At 39.0% G+C, this 19,829-nt stretch overlaps 1 protein-coding gene across 4 annotated transcripts in view; it reads left to right on the forward strand.

Annotated features, from left to right (window-relative positions):
• Positions 1-19,829, forward strand: part of MYO1B (myosin IB) — a 113,419-nt gene that overhangs the window by 34,915 nt on the left and 58,675 nt on the right. For all 4 annotated transcript variants that reach the window (XM_062002197.1, XM_062002198.1, XM_062002200.1 and 1 more), the window contains exons 4-5: positions 14,442-14,536; positions 17,719-17,823. In XM_062002197.1, coding sequence (XP_061858181.1) covers positions 14,442-14,536; positions 17,719-17,823 — 200 coding nt within the window. The remainder of the gene's footprint in view (positions 1-14,441; positions 14,537-17,718; positions 17,824-19,829) is intronic.

Here is a 19,829-nt window from a genome sequence, read left to right on the forward strand (position 1 = left end):
TAGAGTTTTAAGATATACAGAAGCTATCCCTATTTGTTGAATAAGGGGATGGTGAGGTGAGAGCCTGTGCCATAGTTTAGTGGCCTTCATTGCTCCAGAATGTTTGTTTTAACATTTCTTTTTCAGTTTGTCCTTTGCTTATCTTAAATGCTTTCATTTCAAGGTGGGATTTTTTTGAGGGGTTTTTTTGGGTTTTTTTTTTTTGTTTTTTGTTTTTTTTATGTCCTACCTCCTGCTATGATTTTGTTCATGTTGCAGTATCCCATTTTTAGAAACCTTTTGTTCTTACTCCTAATAATTCCTGACTTCACCAGGAGTTGGTCTTTGGACTTGTTCAAGTGGGTCAGCAAATTGCCTCTTTCAGAGACATCGATAGTCAAGAGGTCAGTTGGCCAAATTAACTGTTGGACACAGATGGAACATCTATGGCTGACAGAATTTATAAATAGCAATTAGGGAGGACTGCCAGTACCTAATTGTTAAATTCATGTTAGGAATGAGTTGAAAGAAGCAGGGAGAAAAAAATACCTCTGGACAATATTGAATTCTTATTTTGGAAGAGGTCAGGCTTATTGCACTGTTAACCTCTATAGTAAGACAGTAGTGGATATGGTGTATCCATGAATGTAAATTCCTCAAGCATACAGATAAAAGCATAGAGAATGAAGCATCACACTTGCTTCAAGAGTCAGAAGGACTTTGTGCCTGAGAAGAGCCTCTTATATTGCAAGCTCCTGGTACACCACCCATAGGATGCAGTTTCCTGAATTTTACACTCAGTAGGAGACCTCAGAAGTCCTTTTGAGCAAACAAAGTTTTGAGGAAGGCAGTTGTGATGTGTTCCTATTGAAATGGCTCTCATTCTCTGAAGAACATTTTGGAAGTTATTTGTGAATGTGCAGGCTTAAGTTACAGAGTGAGATTTCTCTTTCATACAACAGCACATTTAGCTTTCTCCTGAAATTTTAGCGAGGCTATTTTAGTTGGTTTGGAGAGCACATAATGTAGCCATCTTATTCCAGTGCTTCAGAGGAAAATATAGCCTTATTGACAAGAATAGTGGTTGCTTGTTTTCTGCCAGCATTAGATTGCATAAAATTTTGTAAAAATGCATAATAATGCAGAAACTGATTGATAGCAGGATTTGCAGTTGTAAGGAGACTCAGAAAACGCACCCAGCACCCAAGGAGTATAAACAGCCTGGAAAAGTAAAGTATAGGTGAATGTTGTGCTTTATTTGATTTTTTTTTAAGTGGTCTGAAGTAAAATTTAGATTGGATTCCAAAGCTCACTGGAATGAGCCCTTTTGTCATCCCTCTAAGTAGTGCTGCCTAAATTAAGACATAAAAAAGCCCTTTAAATGTTCTTTGTATGGCGTCGGTGCTGTCGTTCTTCTCTAAGTGTCCAGGACGTGGCATTTCCAACACGAAAATCTCTGATGCTGTGTATAGCTGCAGAGCTGTTGCACAGCTGGGGTGGAGCTGCCACAGCTGCCTGTACACAAGCTCTTCCAGACCTCAAGCAGTCTGGTGGTGTGGAGCCCAGGTGGGTTTTTGTGGTTTTGTGGCATTTCAGCACTTCCTAGGTAAGGAAGGAGTAGATATGAGACTACAGGGAGTATAAAAAGCATTAAAACAAAACAGTCTCCCAAAATACTGCAGGAGTCAGAGAAGGACTCTGCCTCTGGTCTCATCCTCCAGCATTTCTCTGTCGTTCAGAAGCTACAGCAGCATATACTACTGTGACAAAATTTCTCAAAAACACCAGATACATTGAGTCACAAGCGATTTCGATCCCCACAGCCGTACCAGTTGGCAGTACTGTCAGTTGCAGCTCCTGAGGTCCTGCTGCCAGAGTCCCCCTCCTCTGGACAGTACCCACCTGGCTCTGATAGAGCCTGCTCATCCATCAGTGTCTCATTTGGAGAGCTGTGTGTGATACTAGACAACGTTCATGTGTTCAGTGGACTTTTTGAAGAAGCTTGCAGAAATGCAGGAACTGGGTACCTTTTAAACATAGCGAGTTTGTAAAGGAAACACTTCACTCAAGATCTGGTCCAGATGCTTCTCTAACTCTAATTGTTGTCATGTTGTACAAAGCAAAATAATCTTGGGGCATTCTTCATGAATTAACTGCTGGCTTAGACCCTCTACAAAGTAATTTGGTTTTCAGGACTATTTTCAAATATTTTCTTGTGCCTCTATACGCAGCACACTTTAACATTTGACTCCAGCCATGTCAGAGTTTAAAGGTTAAATGTTTTTAGTTATCTGTGATGGTCTCTCCTATTTTTCTTTTTTTTCCCCTTTTTTTTTTGCCTGTGAGCAAAAAAGGCTTGAACTGAAACTGGGCTTTTTTGTGCTACTTAACAAAAGAAGTTCTTCTGGTTAGAAAATTGACAGAAGTTATGGTAGGTAGGACTTGGAAATAAAAACATTTTTGAACATGATATGTGATGTGATTTTTTAAAAAGGATCCGATAGTTTCATTTTTCTTTGTAAAATTAGAATTTTGGGACTTTTTGCACACTGAAAAGAAAGAGAAGGACTTATAAAGGAGACAGTACTATGACCTGCTTCTTAAATGTGGACTGAAAAGTGAGGCAGGTAGAGGCTTTGTCAAAAATGAGATCGCATTTTATGCATTGTGTGTACATGGAACAGAATTTTCATTTTGCCTTTCCTGAACTGACGTCATGGTACTCTCTTAAGATCTGGGATTTCAAACAACAATTAAGAGCAGCTGTCGTTCTTTCATTGGAAGTGTCCCATTGTGTTTAATGGTTGTCTTTTTTTTCTTCTTCCCCTCCTCCCCCCCCCCTTTTTTTTTTTTTAAGCAATTTGTGACACACCAGGAAGTGCCCATCTGCTCTGCTGGGAGCCTTTCTCATGATTTTAGATACAGTGCAAACAAGGCTAATATTTAAAGCCTTCAAGAAACTTCAGTAAAACTCCAGCTCTTCTACCGCCTCCCGCGGCAGAATGTTGTCTGTTCAGTCTCTTTTTATGAGCAACTTTATGCAAAAGGATCTGATTTCTTCTGCTCTTGGTACATCATGGTTAATGTAGTTTGGGTTATTAAAGATAAACTTTTTCATGTTATGAATCAGGAAATGCACAGTCTTAATATTTACCGTCTAGTACACTCAATCTTTTACTTATGTTTTGAATAGATAAGAGAGTTGGGACTGGGGTTTACAAACAAAGGTCTGAACTACAATGACAGTTTGATTGTGGTTGTTTCAGCAAATTAGTTCAAATCTGCATTTTTCTTGTATACACAGTTTCCTTTTTACATACTACAGAAATTACTGCAAGATGATTCTTGGTGAGGATGTATCCATGGAACAAAAAACCTCAAATGTGTACAGTTGACATCCTCCTTGCGTATTGGTAGACCAACCAAGGATGCTGATGAAATACATTGTCCCTGGAAATGGTCCATATGGGCTGAACTGAAGCCCATGCATTTCATTTCACCCGATAGCCTTCTATGAGTGCATAACCAGCTGACTAGATGATGGGAGAGCAGTGAATGTCATCTACCTTGACTTCAGCAAGGCTTTTGACACTGTCACCCTCATCAGAAAGCTCAGACAGTGTGGGTTGGATTGAGTGGACAGTGAGGTGGATCAAGAGCTGGCTGAATGACAGAGCTCAGAGGGTGGTGATCAATGGCACAGAGTCGAGTTGGAGGCCTGTGGCCAGTGGAGTTCCGCAGGGGTCGGTTCTGGGGCCAGTCTTGTTCAGTATCTTCATCAATGATCTGGATGAAGGGACAGAGTGTACCCTCAGCAAGTTGGCTGATGACACCAAACTAGGAGGACTGGCTGATTCCCCAGAAGGCTGTGCTGCCATTCAGCGGGATCTTGACCGGCTTGAGAGTTGGACAGAGAGGAACCTGATGAGGTTCAACAAGGACAAGTGCAGAGTCCTGCAGCTGGGGAGGAACAACTCCTTGCACCAGTACAGGCTGGGGATTGACCTGCTGGAGAGCAGCTCTGCAGAGAGAGACCTGGGAGTCCTGGTTGATAATAAACTAACCATGAGCCAGCAATGTGGCCTCGTGGACAAGAAGGCCAATGGCATCCTGGAATGCATCAATAAGAGTGTGGTCAGCAGGAGGTTCTACTCTGCCCTGGTAAGGCCTCATCTGGAGTCCTGTGTCCAGTTCTGGGCTTCTCAGTCAAGAGGGACAGAGAACTTCTGGAGAGAATCCAGCGCAGGGCCACCAAGATGATGAGGGGACTGGAACATCTTTCATACGAGGAAAGGCTGCGGGAACTGGGGCTGTTTAGTCTGGAGAAGAGGAGATTGAGGGGTGATCTTATTAATATTTACAAATATCTAAAGGGTGGGTGTCAGGAGGTTGGGACACCCCTTTTTTCTATAGTAGATAGTAACAGGACAAGGGGTAATGGGATGAAACTGGAACACAAAAAGTTCCACTTAAACATAAGAAAAAACTATTTCACTGTGAGGGTGAGGGAGCCCTGGCACAGGCTGCCCAGAGGGGTTGTGGAGTCTCCTTCCTTGGAGGTCTTCAAGACCTGCCTGGACATGTTGGTATGCGACCTGATCTAGGTGAACCTGCTTCTGCGGGGAGGTTGGACTAAATGATCTCTAAAGGTCCCTTCCAACCCTACCATTCTAAAACTATGATTTCTGGCTTTGACCATTCATGAAAATAATTTTTTTAATATATATATCCACAAATCTCATACATTAACTTGACGGAATGCCATTTTATAGACTGGATCAACATGTTGCTTGATGTTGTACCTGAGCTAACAAGGTCTCAGGTGCACAAATAAGCTTCAGTGCCTACTTTGTCCAAAGGTTCACGAGAGGTACATTATTTGGAAAGGAGAGCTGGGAGACAAAAAATAAGTTATGTAAAGGTTCTTAATGAACTACTTATTTTATTGAGAGGACTTAAGAGTTACTTGCAAAATTTAAAAAAAATCAGTAACTCCTCTGAGTAAAGTAGCAACATACCCGTGGAATTACATAGTGTTGACGTTGCCCATCAGATGTTTTCCAGAAAACACTGGTACTCTGGGCCTGGTTTTGTTTTCTGAGAGAACTATGGGTAATTGTAAATACCTGTGTTTTCCCATGATCAGTTTTAAAGTAAGTAATAGATGTTTCTCAGTGTTCTGTTTTGATGGAATATGTACTATGCTTAGCCAGCTATGTCAAGATGAATTGCAGTTTTGTTGAGGGGATTTACTTTTAGCATGTGTTTCACATGGTGCAGCAGCATACTCAAAGCATGTCTTGTTCTGCAGAAAAAGATTTCTTTTATGTAAAATTTGGTCAAAGCTGACATGAGCTGAACATGGGTGTTTGACAATTAAACTTTCTTGTTTTTCAGACACATATTGAATTAGATACAGAAATGAATTAAATTTTCTGTTAAAAGGTCTGGATATTCCAGTGGAGAAAAGGAGTGACTGCTCTTCCCTGCTCCCTCTTTTCCTCCCTGTCCCACCAACCCTTAATTTCTACATATATGCAAGACCCTACAGATGCAGTTCAAATCTGCTAGAGTGTAGATGAAATAGTAAAATGGAATTTCCATCATTAACATGTTAAACTCTGATAGAAGCCAAGCATGGAAATGACTTTACACCTCTCTGTCCTTACTGTCCCATTCAACTGTCTAACCCCTTCCTACTCCTTTTGAACTGAGGAATGTGCTTGCTAATGGAATAAATTCTGATCTTTACAAGCTCAGCCGTGGGGACTGCAAAGCTTCAGAATGTCCATGAAGAAATGTGAATATCTCACCTCTGGCATTTCTGGTGTGCTGTGAACCTGCTTCCCTCGCAGGTGCATGCACTCTTGTGTGGTGCAGCTGGGCAAAGAAAAGTGTGGAGCTTCTGACACAGAATATGGTTACCAAAAAGGTTCAGCATATACAATTGCAGTAAAACCACCAAATGTAAGGAGTTGGCTGGTTTAGGCAAATCTGCAAGTGCTGATTTATCTTAGGAAATAAACTTCATCTAATTAATTTTTAGTAAAACAATAGAAAACACTTCCCGTGCTTCCCTTCAAGGATATCATAGCCCAGTAAAATTATTATTTTTGTAAACAGATTTGCCTTTTCCTCCAAGAAATTTAATATCCCTGTAGTGCGCATTACAGCAGACTGATTTGCTTTAGGTCTGTTAGAGGCCCAGCAGTATCCTCCTGTGTGATCATGTAGGAGCTGGTTGGCTATGTTGGGTAACACAGTCCAGTATGTGGCATGAGAGACTGTTTTGGTTACAAACTCATCTGCTTAATGCTATGCCTTGGAAATGGAAGTTACACTAGAACCACGGGCTGCAAATTAGTATGGGTGAGGAGGTGATGCTTATGTGGCATCCAGCTGGCTGATGTAATTTCAAGGAATAAGACTAGTCAAGGAGGAGTCCAAACCAAGCTGCTCTTCTGAAAAGCTCATGACGTGGAAATATTTGCTTCACTGGCCTTGATTTACATATATGTTCTCTTCAGCTGACAACAGAAACCTTTTCCAAATAAGAGTACACTATTTTAGTTCCTTTCTTTAGGCAAACTAAGTCACAAGTTATATGTCTTGTTTGTGTGCAGCTGCAGGTTTTAATGGTGTGTATGACTGTCTCTGGTCCACGTTAATTCCATTTGTTATGCTGTAGAGGGATTTCCATCATTAACATGTTACTAGGACAGGACAGTTATCTGCAGCACTAAAGCCCTGCTTGCTGCTCCACTCTGCCACCATACTGCATTACTTTGGAGGACCCAACCTTTGACCCGTGCCCACTTTTTCTGGGTGTATTTCACTGTCAGCTTACAGCATGATGTTGTGGTTTGGCCCAGCTAGCACAGCAGCACCATGACAGTCTCTCGCTCAGTGCCCCCATTCACCCCCACCCTCGTTAGGATGACAGAGGCCCCAGTGAAATGGGAGTAAAAAGATAAGCAAGGTTGTTGTGGATTGAGACAAGGGCAGGGAGGGCTCACTGCCAATTACGGTTCTGGGCAAAAGAGGCTCCAGTACTCAACTTAGAGAGGAAAGTAGGAAAGTTTATTCTACAAGAAACAGAACAGAACAAAAGCAAAAAGGGAGCAGGATGATGATAAAATTACAACCAGCACTTTAAGATCTCCCTCCCCCATCCCTCCTCTCTTTCCAGGCCCAGCTCACTGCTCCCGATATCTCTACCTCCTCCCGCCTCAACAGCTCAGGGGGGCAGGGAATGGGGGATGTGGTCAGTCTCTCACAGATGGGCTCTGCTACTTCTCTCTTAGATGAGGATGACTCCTGGCATTCTTCCCCTGCTCCAACATGGGGTTCCTCCCCTGGGACACAGTCCTTAACGAACTTCTGTGGTGTGGGTTGCTCCCGGTACCTGTGGCTTCTGCTGATACAGGTTCCCTCACACGGGACACAGTCCTTGGTGAATATCTCTGGTGTGGATTCTTCACTACGGTTGCAGTTTCTGCAGTTATAGAGTCCCTCTCTCGGGACAAGGCCTCTTCTGGGCATAAGTTTGAGCTGCTTTGTCATGGGTACCTTCCCACAGTTACAGGTGTGGATATTGGGTCCCCTCCTTGGGACACAGCCTGCTCCGGCCATAGTGATAAAGGGTCCCTCCCTCGGTACATATCTCTTCCGGCCATAGTTTTAAAGAAGAAAATCACTGCCCCTGACTTGGGATCTGTAGTGAAGTGATTGGGTCCCTCCCACGGGACACAGCCTCCTCCAGTCATAATTACTGTCCATTACTCAGGGCCTTTAATGAAGTGAATCGCTGCCCCTGGTCTAGGGCCAGCTTTAGCAAAATAAGTCTCTACTGCTGATGTGGAGTCTTTAAAGAAATTAAAATAAATCTCAGCTTCACCAGTCCTCTCCATAGAATGCAGGGGAGTCTCTGCTCCAGCACATCTCCTCCTCTCTTTCATCACTGACCTTGGAGTCCTCATGGTTGTTTCTCTCACTGTTCCTACTCCTTGCACCACCACCAGCCAGAAGAAGAAGAAGGGACAGAAGAAGGAAGAAACAGGAAGAAGATGGAGGAAGAAGCCTCCTCTTCTGGCTTCTTCTTAAAAAGTGATCATGGAGGCGTCTAATTGGCTCAGCCCCAGAAGAGGGTCTGGCTTGGAGCTGAGGAGAGTTGTAAGCAACTTCTTACAGGAGCCATCTTTACAGCCCCTTCCCCCTTACCAGAAAAGGCTGTCGTGTCAAACCATGACACATGGAGCTGTTGATCTTGTGTCGACACACTTACTGGGATTGATAGTGTTTGCTAAAAATTTAAAGAGTGAATTTATTTTCTGGTCTGGATTAGAAAGCAGCACGGTCATCCTCTGCTTTGGAGATTCTGTTTTCCACTGGTTGAAGGAAAATAATACAACAGCTGGATCACAGGTTCTTGGTAAAAATAATTTCTTGTTTTCCATCATACTAATGTGCAGCTTTGACGAAATGCCTCAGATGTTATTGAAAGAGTCAGAAAATTATAGGCACCATTTTTGGCCTGTGTGCACAGTGTTAGGGAAAGACCACTGTTGTTTTTTAAAAAAATGCCTTTTTTGGTTTTTTTTGACTGTCAGGAAGTGAGCAAAACTGCTAAAGCCTCCTGCTTGTAGGGAAAAATGTGTGCTGTCCTGGGAGAGGAAAAAGGATCAGGGCAAGACTGGGCTGTGGGGAGCTGTGGGGTTGTGCAGGCACGGTATTTGGAGAAGAAGCATTGTCTGGACCTCTCTGGAGGGAGGTTTTTGAGGTGAAGTCCACTGGACACATCTGAAATCTGCTTCATCCTGAGAAAGAGAAGATTTTCAGAAAGAACATTTTCTTCTTTTGTCCAGACATTGGAATATTGGCCTGAATCAACTATTCTGCTAAACCTGCACTGTCTGTGTGCACATCGGAGGGTATATTATATTCCTAGTTTACTGGAACAGAAAATAAATCTCTCTGGTTTACTATTAGGCTGTGGTTTAAAGTGTTTTACTCTTGAAAATTAAGAGTGGCTTTGTCTGTCCTTTTTCTCCACCTTTCTCCCCCTCCCTTTTTTGTCCATAAATTATGTCTGTTTCTTACAGATCAAATGGGGCTGATTTACACAGCTTTGTGCATTATTCTTCATCTAATAACGTCACTGTTGCTAACGTGAATTTTTAAGTGTGGAAATGTACACAGGAGGTACCCTCCCACTGTGTATATTAGCCACATAGTATTGTTGGTAAAACAGGTTTCTGTGCTCACCAGGAAACTAAAATTGGAGACGATGAATAGGAGAAAAGGCTTTCCATCTATCTGCTCACATCTCGTTATCCTGGTGTTTAAACTTGGTTCTGTTTTTTTTTTTTTTCTTTCCGCTGATTGGCATTTTTTTAAAGAGCAGCTGCTTGCTTGTGAAGGTCTATCTATCCTAGCTGATGCTCCATCAATTTAGCTGTTACTTTATTCAATCCAGTGGCAGGCTAATCAACCATTTCTTTTCAAGTGTGTCAAAGTGCTGGACATGAGACAGTTTGTAATTACGGAAAATGAGAGTACACTGTTTATCCTTAGGGCCATTAGAATAAATGATGCTGCACTGTGAGCTAATACCATAAATAATCTCTTACGGTTGTTTTTCCTGAGTAGTGAATTTTCCACTGAGCTTCAATGGGTGGTGACAACATATATAGCAGTGGTGATGATTTACAATGCAAAACCTCAGAGCACTTTATAAAATGTGCTTCCACTGTTCCTAAGTCAGGTTGTTAGGAATTTTTATACCCAAACTATGATTCTGATGTTTTGCCACTGCACTTTGTTAGCTGTTACCCTCTTACAGAGCACTTCTGTGCATTCAGAAAGAAAAAAAATAATTAAATTATGCTCTTAATCAAATTCGAAAGAATTACTATAGGTTGCATTTTATGTAAATTTTAAATTAGAAATGTATGTACAAGTTACACTTAATTGCTGTGCTTTTTAGTCTAGCATGGTATATAGTCTTTGATAAGCACTGACTTCTTCTATCATGCCAGTGTGTTTTAACATAATTGAGCAGAAATGAAGTGATACTAAGGCTCTGCTTCATGAGGAACTGCAGTGGTCAAGAGAGGTTTTTAAAATTTCCTTTCAAAATACCAAATGGGCAGTTGCAAGCCAAGGTTAAGCAGTAGATATTTTAAACTGGGGACTGAGACTTTCAGTGTCAAAGCAACAGTCAGTGAAGATGAGGTGAAGGGAACTGGCTCTTAGGAGTGCATGAGAAAAGCAATTGGAGCAAGTTTAAGGAAGCGTTAACTGATTACTGTTGGCTGAGAATGCTGAAGAAAATGAAAGGAAGAATGAAAATGATAGTGGCAAATGAGTGAAAATGATAGCTGGCAAATACTGAGACTTGTGATTTTGGCTTAAGGCAAAAAGGTGGTGAAAGAGAAGAACTGCTCTCATGAGCTGAATTTAGGATGATAAGAGCAAGATATACCCCTGATGTAATTGTGGGTGTAATTTTGAGCATTAAAATGAAGCCCTAGCACTTGGTGCTTGTTGTGGGGTGAATGGGAACCTTGCTGCTGTTTTTTCCTCACTCCAGGGATGCTGTTGTGCAGCTGAAAATTGCTGGAGCCCTTTGGAAATCCCCCTTGGAGGCCTATTTGCAGTTTTCCTTTGTTAGAGTTTTTCTGTTAGGACTTTGTGACAGATTTGGCCATCTGGAGCTATGTGGCTGAAAAAGCTGCGCTAAAAAAAAAAAGATGAGACTTCAACTGAGCTAGGTGTGGGTGGCATTTTCATTTTAAAATTGCATCTATACTTAAGTCTTAGCTAAAAGAGAGCTCCGGTAAATATTTCTGTGTTTGTTGTGGTAGGAGAATGTTGTCTTCTTTCATGAAAACCTAAAAATCAAAGGAGAGCTTATTATAACGTATGGCAAGTGACACTGCTGCTACTCTCACCAGCTAATTCAAAACACATGGTTTATAACTGCTTTTTAAACTACAAACTATTCTAAAAATTTACTTAGGCTCTGTAATAGTGAGGTGGCTCAAAGCGTGGTATGTGGTTTGAGCCTTTAGTTGCAAATGCTAACCTTACTGAGATGTGCCTCTTAACATTGGTTAAAGAAAAAGAATAGAAGGATTCTTTGTGGTCCATGGATCATTAACATGTTCTAAACTAAAGTGACCTTAAATTTAATTATTTTCTGTGTTTGTAGCAAGCAGGGAAAAGCATGAAATTATACTCTGGAACAAATAGAGTTTGAACCAAAAGACTCAAAGTTTGGGTTTGTTTTTTTTGTGTTTGTTTGTTTTGTTTCATTTTATATTGCAAAGATGGGATGCAGTAAATGGAGAAACTGTGAAGCGTAATGGTCTGCCATGAAAGTCGACATGACAAATGAATAGATCTTTTTCTTTGAGATAAAGATCTTTCTTTGTGCAGGCTCTGACATAAATTTATCTAATGCTGTTTATGTTGTGCAAGAAAGGCAAAAAAAATTATTAATTTAAATACAGTCTTGGTTATGCCTTCTCCAGTTGAATTGTTGGATTATTGGTTGAAATGTCAGAGGTAAATTTTGGAACACTTCTACGTAGTAACTTTGTTAAGTGCATATGCTAAACTTCTTTTGAAGTGAGATTAGTTTTCTTTTGTCTGTAGTAGGTAATATTTGATATACTTGTTAAGTATTAGGCTTTGCTGGATTGTGTAGATTGGAGGAAAAGATAATGTATGCCAAGTGTCTCTGACTAGATTGACTAAAACCAGAAGTAGATGAAATGCCACTTTCCAACTTCAGAGGTCTCATTGTAGTATTAGATTCTCTGCTGAGGGAGGAGAAAAACTGTGATTTTGTATTTTTAACTATACAGTGCTGGTAGAGTTAAATACATCAAGCAATAAAATATATTTTGACGGGCTGTTTGGAAACTAAAATTTGTTGTATCAGAAAAGATGACTGGGTAACTAAGCCGATTAACTCATAACTCAGTGTATCAACTGAGATAATACTTTCTGTTCTTAATTTTCTGGTGTGAAACTACTGCCAAGAAAGTTGTTTCAACAGTGAAATACTAGGTAGTTTATGGCTGAGAATGTTTGAAGGGCAGCAGCCACATAATAAGCCACCCAGTTTGTAGGTTTAAAAGGCATCTCAGAGTCATACTTTCCTGCTAGAAGTTCATTTCCTGAATCAAACCTATGGAAACCACAGTATTAGCATTAACATTCTCTCACATGGCCTATGAATGCCCAGTGCAGTTTCATTTCTTTCCTCTTGACCCTGCCTCTGGGGTATTTCCTTGCAAAAAAGTCATGTGTGCTGGAATAAGCTCTTCTTAGTGCCACACATTGTACTCTTCTATTTACAAGTGTATCTGCAGCAGCATTCAACAAATATTATTCATTTCCTAAATATGTCCTGTAAGAGTGTCTGGTAAAGTGTTATTGCTACTGTAGTTTGGACTCTTAACACTAAAGTGGATGCCAGAAATTATGTCATGGTCTCTCAGCATCAGAATTATTTTTTTTGCTAGTTCTCCAGTATGTTGGCCTCATCACAAATTGACTTTGTTGTAATGCTAAAAACAGCCTGCTGCTTTCTTGTAAACACATTTTCACCTCCAATGGAACTACTGAGTTCAAATGCTTCAATCGCTATAACAGTATGTAAGTTTTGAGAGATCACTCTTAATTTGTGATCAGTGTGTGTATAAAAAGGACTCAGTGACTTTTGACTGTAATTAAGTGGATGGTCCAACCACCTCTGCAGAGAGAAGAATTGTAATTTAGCGCCTTGGACAATGTATGCTGTCGAGAAAAGCTGTGAGAGAGACAAAAGCCCCAGACTGGTCATGCAACTACAGAGGGAGATGTTCTGCAGGAGAGAGGAGAGGTCAAGAGGCACAAAGAGGGAGGAATCATCATAGGCAGGAAGTAGGGAGGGAGGGGAAGTTGGGGTTATTTAGTAGTAAAGGAGCCATAAGATATTTCATTTGCCAGCTTTCCAGCCTTTTCAGAATACCACTCAAGTGGTATGCTAGTCTCTCACAGGATAGCTGAACTGATGGCATGATGCAACCATAAAACCAAAGAAAACCAAACCCCAAATAAGCAAATATTAATCTACTACTGATGGGAGATCGGGAAGCATTAATGGTGTTGCACATTTGTGTGATGATTAAATTGAGGACAGTATGACATGCTTTCCATAAACTTTTGAGGGGAGATAAGCCAGAAGGAAGAACTACCTAAGCTGAAGTACAACAATAGCCAGAAAGAAAGAAGTATAAACGAATTTGAATATGTATAGGTTTAATATTTGAAGCTTTCAAGCTACAGCAATAGGAATGTCTACTAAAGGCTCAGTGTCACTCTTGCTGCTTGCATTGTCTTGATTGTACTACCCCTAACCATCCCTAACCGACTTCATGACAAAGAGCTTGCTTATCTGTAAAGGGGCTGTGGCTGCCTGTGAAAGCACTTTATGACTATGCTGCTCAAAACAAATATGAGATCTATTTTTAGATACTAGTGGAACACAAAGCTCCAAAACTGTCACAGAATAAAGAATGGAGTTTCTAAAAGGTGCATCGAACCTGCAATGTTTATGCATATTATGCTGATGTGAGAGTTAATTTTTGTTTTTCTTTACTGTAAATAATAAATAATACTGTATTTTAAGTATATACAAACACAAAATATTTTACTAGCTGCAGTAATCTAAACAAACCTCATAGTCTGTTGAATGGATGTGTATTTCATGTAAAAACATGCTGCATTTGGCTGTCAGATATTTTTCTTAACGTTGTGTAATGCAAGTGTGCCTTTTTATTTGGATTTTGCTTTTAATCATTCTTCATATACTACTTGCTTGAGTTTTTCCTTATAACACTCAGATTTCAGAATCCTTTATTCCATGAACTGAAAAATGCAGTTGAAACAAAATCATTACTTTGTCTCAAAAGTGCTATGAAAAAAAATATATATAAAACACATCTGCATTTGTCCAAAATCTACATTGCTGCATGGTGACAGTGCACATCTGGATTCAAATTGCAGCCCAGTACTTTCAGAGTCATGAGGTTTTAAGCTCCATGGAAAGACATTTTTGTACAGGAAAACTTTTGATTCTTACTATATTCTTTAATGTCACTACATGACACATCACTCTTAACAGAGTTAAAAATAGACTTATTGGGAAACACTTCTGCATGTTTATGCAAAAATCCAGAAATAGCTGAATGCAAAACAGAGATTAAGCTTACTTGTTCCAGGAGAAAGTCTGCATAAGTCACAGAAAAGGAGCATCCATTTTCATTTTATGGGTCTTTATATTCTGAAAAGTGAATGCTTCAACACCTACAGAGCATTTTTTTTCCCTTGCCTGGATGTGAAGGGCAGATTGAAGTTAGTGCTGGTATTTCTTTTATCTAATTCCTAATTGACCCTTTCTTACTTTGCAGCTTTGCTCTGTCAGATGAAGCATACAGATCTCTAAGGGACCAGGACAAAGACCAGTGTATCCTTATTACAGGAGAGAGTGGAGCTGGAAAAACAGGTAATGAGCAGTTTTGATCTTACTCAAAAAATATTCAGAGTTATTCAGAGTCTTGCAAAGAGATGCTAGAGTCTGTAAGAGTTAAAACGTACTGATATATTTTGTTTCTGGTGATTGCAGAAGATGAGTGCTGTCACTCTTGTTGCTGTAGGTGGGAACTTAAAGAAACTAGTGTTTTTTTCCATATTGTCACCGTGATGCAGTCTTATCGCATGTTAATACAGTATTCTCATTAGTGTGCAAATCATACTACAGTAATGCTAGTTTGTGATAGTGCAAGGGCTTGCAAAAAAGTACTGTAAGAAAACTTTTAGGTACTCCTGGTGGGAAACACGAAGACGAGGAAAACAGAATGATTTTGGTCTTCTTGGCTGGAAGATAATCCTTTGATACTTTTGCATGTTGTTTAATAAATACATACATTTAAACCGGAAAGTAAATAATAGTAGCTGATTACTTTGGAAATTTTGTCAGTCTTTTGCACGCCATGCTCAGCTGCAGTTCTGAGATTGGCTTGCGTACCATAACACTGTGTTTCTCAGGCAAAGCTGAAATTGCCTTGAAATTGACTGCTAATTTTTAAACTGGTATGGTAGAAAGAAAGCAAAGATTGCATAACTGCAGAACATTTTATATAGACCTTAAAAAAGGAAGAAGACTGTTCCACCTGGACATGTTCCTATGCAACCTGATCTAGGTGAACCTGCTTCTGCAGGGGGGTTGGACTGGATGATCTCTAAAGGTCCCTTCCAACCCCTACCATTCTATGATTCTATGATTTTCAGGAATAACTGAGGTGACTTGCAAAAAGAGACACTGGGTAGGAACACATACATTTGTTTCCATGTAATTTAAGAGTTTTTTTCTTTCAGTGAGAAAACATGAGACTTTATGTGCTTATACTGTGAAAGACTTAAGTAGGTAACAAGAAGTTGTTTTCCAAGCCTTTTGTGAAAATGTGTAGGTTTCATGTTTGGTGTTGTTTGTCTAATTAGTGGCATTCAGTTGAGAAGTCTTGAAATCTTGTAACATAATGCCTCTTTTCTGATTAATAATGTGAAATCACATGTGTGTTCAGTAAAACTATGTATTGAAATAGTAAAGTTCTCATTAATATGATTTCTAGGGATCCTGTCTAGGAGTTAAGACTTTAGAAAGGAATTCTGTACTGTTATTGTTTAATGTATTGATTTCCTCAGGAGCTGAGTTATCAAGCACCTCATACAACTGAGATCCACCTTTTATTTATTTATTCAGTTGAAAAGTGTAGCAGTGATTCACTGTCAGAACATCTCTATTTGTAGAGAATTTTCTGATCGATTCAGATTTGTTATAGAGATGTTGGCTTTTCTTTAATTTTCATAGCTCTATGGTACATAATATGAAATGTTCCTTCTTTAAAAAGGTGAGTATAGAATCATACATGAATTCAAGTCAATAATCATCTTGGAATCAGTACTATCCTCTCTCTAACATTTTATGTAACAGCTATTGCTGAAAGGGGGCTATTAGCTAAGAAGTTTTTATTGAAAAAAAACCCACCCAAAAACCAACAGGGGGATGGGGAGGGTTTCTAGAATAGTCCTGTATAACTCTTAGATTTTTGGTAGCCAGAACATTTGGCACTTGTGGACTGCAAAAATGGAAACTGAACTGGCATAATTTGTGGGTTTTTTATTTATTTCAAATTTTATTCTTGTTTCACTGCATGTTTACATTCTTATTTGATAGTACAATTGTGCAAGAAAACATAGTACACTACGAGAATAAGTACTGTATTTTAAAGTTATTAGATGTTAAAATGTTAATTTCCTTCCTGAGGTCTTTATTGGACCAAACAAGAATTCCTAACAAAAGAAAAGGCCTTTATTTTCTTTCAGTGATGTTCAAAACCTATCTTGAAGTCATTATGTGTTGTCTTAATGGATATTATTTTATAATACCTTATTTGCTGCTTCAGTGCTTTCTTCTCTCAGTGATTGAGTAGCTCTACTTAAAGATGTCCAGTATTTACAAAATAATTCAAATCAAGCTTTGAAGGGAACATAGTCTTGAAAATGAGAGCTGGGTTCAAGGTGCAGTTAAAGGAGATACGGAGTCTCATGGACTTACCGATAGTTCTTACTGCTTGCTTGCTTCCTGCATTGCAGGTTTTCTCATTTTTCTCAACAGTATGAGATAGTAATTTAATACTAGCCAACAAATCTGATTAAATACGAAAGAATCAAAATCCATGGGGTAACTTCTGATTTGGCAGTTCTTTTCAGAAATGAAACCCTTAAATTTGTAAAAGAAGAACAAGTGATGGGGTTTTTATGACCACTGTCTTGATAGGGATTGCAGCTGTTAGTAGTTAAATTGTATATCAGCTGGTATTGCCTCAAATTTCACTAGTGTGTGTCATACTAAACATCACAAACTCAGTTTATAAACAGAATTCTTTCTCAATTGCTCTTTGGTCTGAAAAAAAAAAAGGATTGGATGGATTATTTGATATTCCTTTCTGTGTGTATGTGGTGATTGACAGCCATTGTAACACAAATTTTAGAGTCTGAATTTTGTTCCAGACAGTTAAAAGGTTTTGCCTTCAAATTAATTTCATTGTTTAAATGAATGCCTCATTTTTCTATTTGTTATACTTTGAAACAGATTACATACTGTGATGTTGCAGTTATTCAGTTACTTGTAGTGTACTTTACAGTAGTAATCAAATGTGTGTTGTGTTGTATGTTTATACTTGTGTTATTGTGCATCTACTGATATAAACTGATTGAATTTTGTGTCTTGAAACAGCTTGGGCCTATTTTTTCAGAGTAGATTAAAACATTCCCAACATGTCAACTTGGGATAATGTTCTTTCTTTGCTGAACGTCTCTTAGTGAGACTAAATGAAAATGTAGCTGCTAATGTGTCATATCCACTAGAGGCTTCTTTAGTTTGAGAAGGCTCTAGGTATTTAATTCAATAGGACTGCTGATGTAATGGCATGGGTCTCATAGCAGGAGATGCTCCTTCTTCATTTCTGGGTTGTACAATAGTGTAGAAGAAAACTGAAATTAAATTTACTTACAGTTCCTGTCTGGCATGGTGAATGTGATTGAGATCACAGGTGAAGCCTGCAAATAGTTTTATGGCCTGTTTGCCAATAGTTATCACTGTTTTGTTTTGCTCTCCCCCCATAGAGGCAAGCAAACTTGTCATGTCATATGTAGCTGCTGTGTGTGGAAAAGGGGCAGAGGTTAATCAAGTAAAAGAACAGCTTTTGCAGTCAAATCCAGTTCTTGAAGGTAAGAATCTCGCAAAGCATGTGCAAGTGTTTTTTCCTCTGAGTGTATCACTGTTCCTGCTGAACTGTTTTGGAAAATTGTGTCTGTTGTTCTTTCATTGTTGTTTCGTGTCCAAAACTGTTGGAAATGATTTCTGTGAAGACAACTACAATATTTTACTCAGTTATGGAGATACTTGCTTGAGAAGAAAACTGTTTCACTCAGGATGGGAGAGCTTAGGAAATTAGGTCATATTTCCCAGACTCCTCCTGCTGCTCTCTGAGGACATACCCTTTCTTAACTCTGTCTTGATGATGCTTGACACTATCAAAAGTCTTAGCTTCAGTTCATTCCCTCTGATTCATTTCCTTCCAAATTAAATTATGATAGTCTCTACTAAACAAACAAGCTCTGTAAAGCATCATTTTTCTTATAGAAAAAAAAGAGTGAAGAAATGAATCTTAAAAAAAAAAAAAACTAAGCCAATCCATATGCATCCCTGTTGTTCCCTGAGACTTATTGTTCCCTAGGTCTGGTGACTCTGTTGGCATGTCTTCTTAACAACTGCCGTTATTGCTCTCCCACAAAACACTTTTTTTAACTAGTCATTTTAATTTAAACATGTTGGCTGCCAGAAACAGGATCTCCATTCTCAAAGCTTACAGTTTTTGTCTCATTCTGTAATAGCTGCCTTCAGAAGTGCCTTAGTTAGCATTGACTTACTTAGGTCTATTTTGTTGATTTCTGTCTCAATATTTCCCACAGTTCTCTAAGCTATTGCCAAATGTATTGGATTTCTTGTTGGTTTCTGAATCTCAGTTTTAATGCCATAGGAACAGACTAAGGTTCCAGAATAGTACCTTATAATTGTAAGGTATTATTTGTTCTACTTCGTGTGCTGGTAACTGCCTATTTAGCTTTTTCTAAGATAGGACACTGGATTATTCCACAAGGCTGCTGAGCAAGCCTGGTTGTTTATAAACCTTTTGGATAGAAATTAAGCATTTGTGGTTAGACTTATTTTTCTGTGGTTATGTAGTCCTGTTTTAGTTGAGCTGCAGTGAGAGAAAATTACATAAATGTTATATATGAGTAATTTATCTTATGGGATTTTGGTTTTAAACTACAGTTGCTACTATAAATTAACTTTTAGAAACACTGATCTTAATGAAAAACCAAGGAATGTGTCTCATGCTTTATAATGAAATATTTGTAAAGCTTGGTTCTGTGCTGTTATGAATGACTCCACTGTTCAGCACTGTGCTTAAGAAAATGCAACTCAGAGATTTGGTTGTTGAAAAGATGATTTACTGCAAGGCAAAAAGATTTTAAAAACAATTATTTCACTTATCCTTGGCCTTCAGGAGCAACAAACTTTTCCCTTTGGCTTCAGTTCTTTGATCGAGATTGAGTCTACTCATGCAAGTTGAAGCCTAAAAGCATGTATTTATTTATCTCCAAAAAACATTGACTTGATATTTGAAAATACACATGCTATATGAATAAATATTGGTATAAATAAAATCTCCTATTGGAGCACTATAGCGAATGTAGGGGACACTCCTGTTTGACTTGACATGCTTTGACAATGTGTAATGCTTAGAGCTTGAAGTTTCCTCTAGTCTGAGTTCTTGTCCAGCTTATGCTCTAAGTTAGTGTCTGCCTGTCTGAATGTAGCCCTGGGAAGGGCTTTCTTGGAGAGTTTTCATTGTCAGAAGGCTTGAGCTAAAGAAATTTAACACAAACTATTCAAAAAGCTAGTTAGGTCAAGATGAAGAGAATGTGTTAAACTTTTGTTTTAAATCAGGCTTATTCCAGCTGATTGAGATTCATCAGGATAAATATGTTAGAGTAGCATAAATAAATCAGTTTCAAAGCATTAATTGAACTGTCTCATGCAAACAATTTTTAAGTGCCATTCTGTAATTTCCTCAGTTCTGGCCTACATCTTTTTCCATCTTCTGTTCTGGGAAATAAGTGATTAATTTATCCAAATTTAAACTATATTTAAGGTTTTTTTGAGTAAT

Source organism: Colius striatus, chromosome 9 (assembly GCF_028858725.1).
Source record: "Colius striatus isolate bColStr4 chromosome 9, bColStr4.1.hap1, whole genome shotgun sequence".
NCBI lineage: Eukaryota > Metazoa > Chordata > Aves > Coliiformes > Coliidae > Colius > Colius striatus.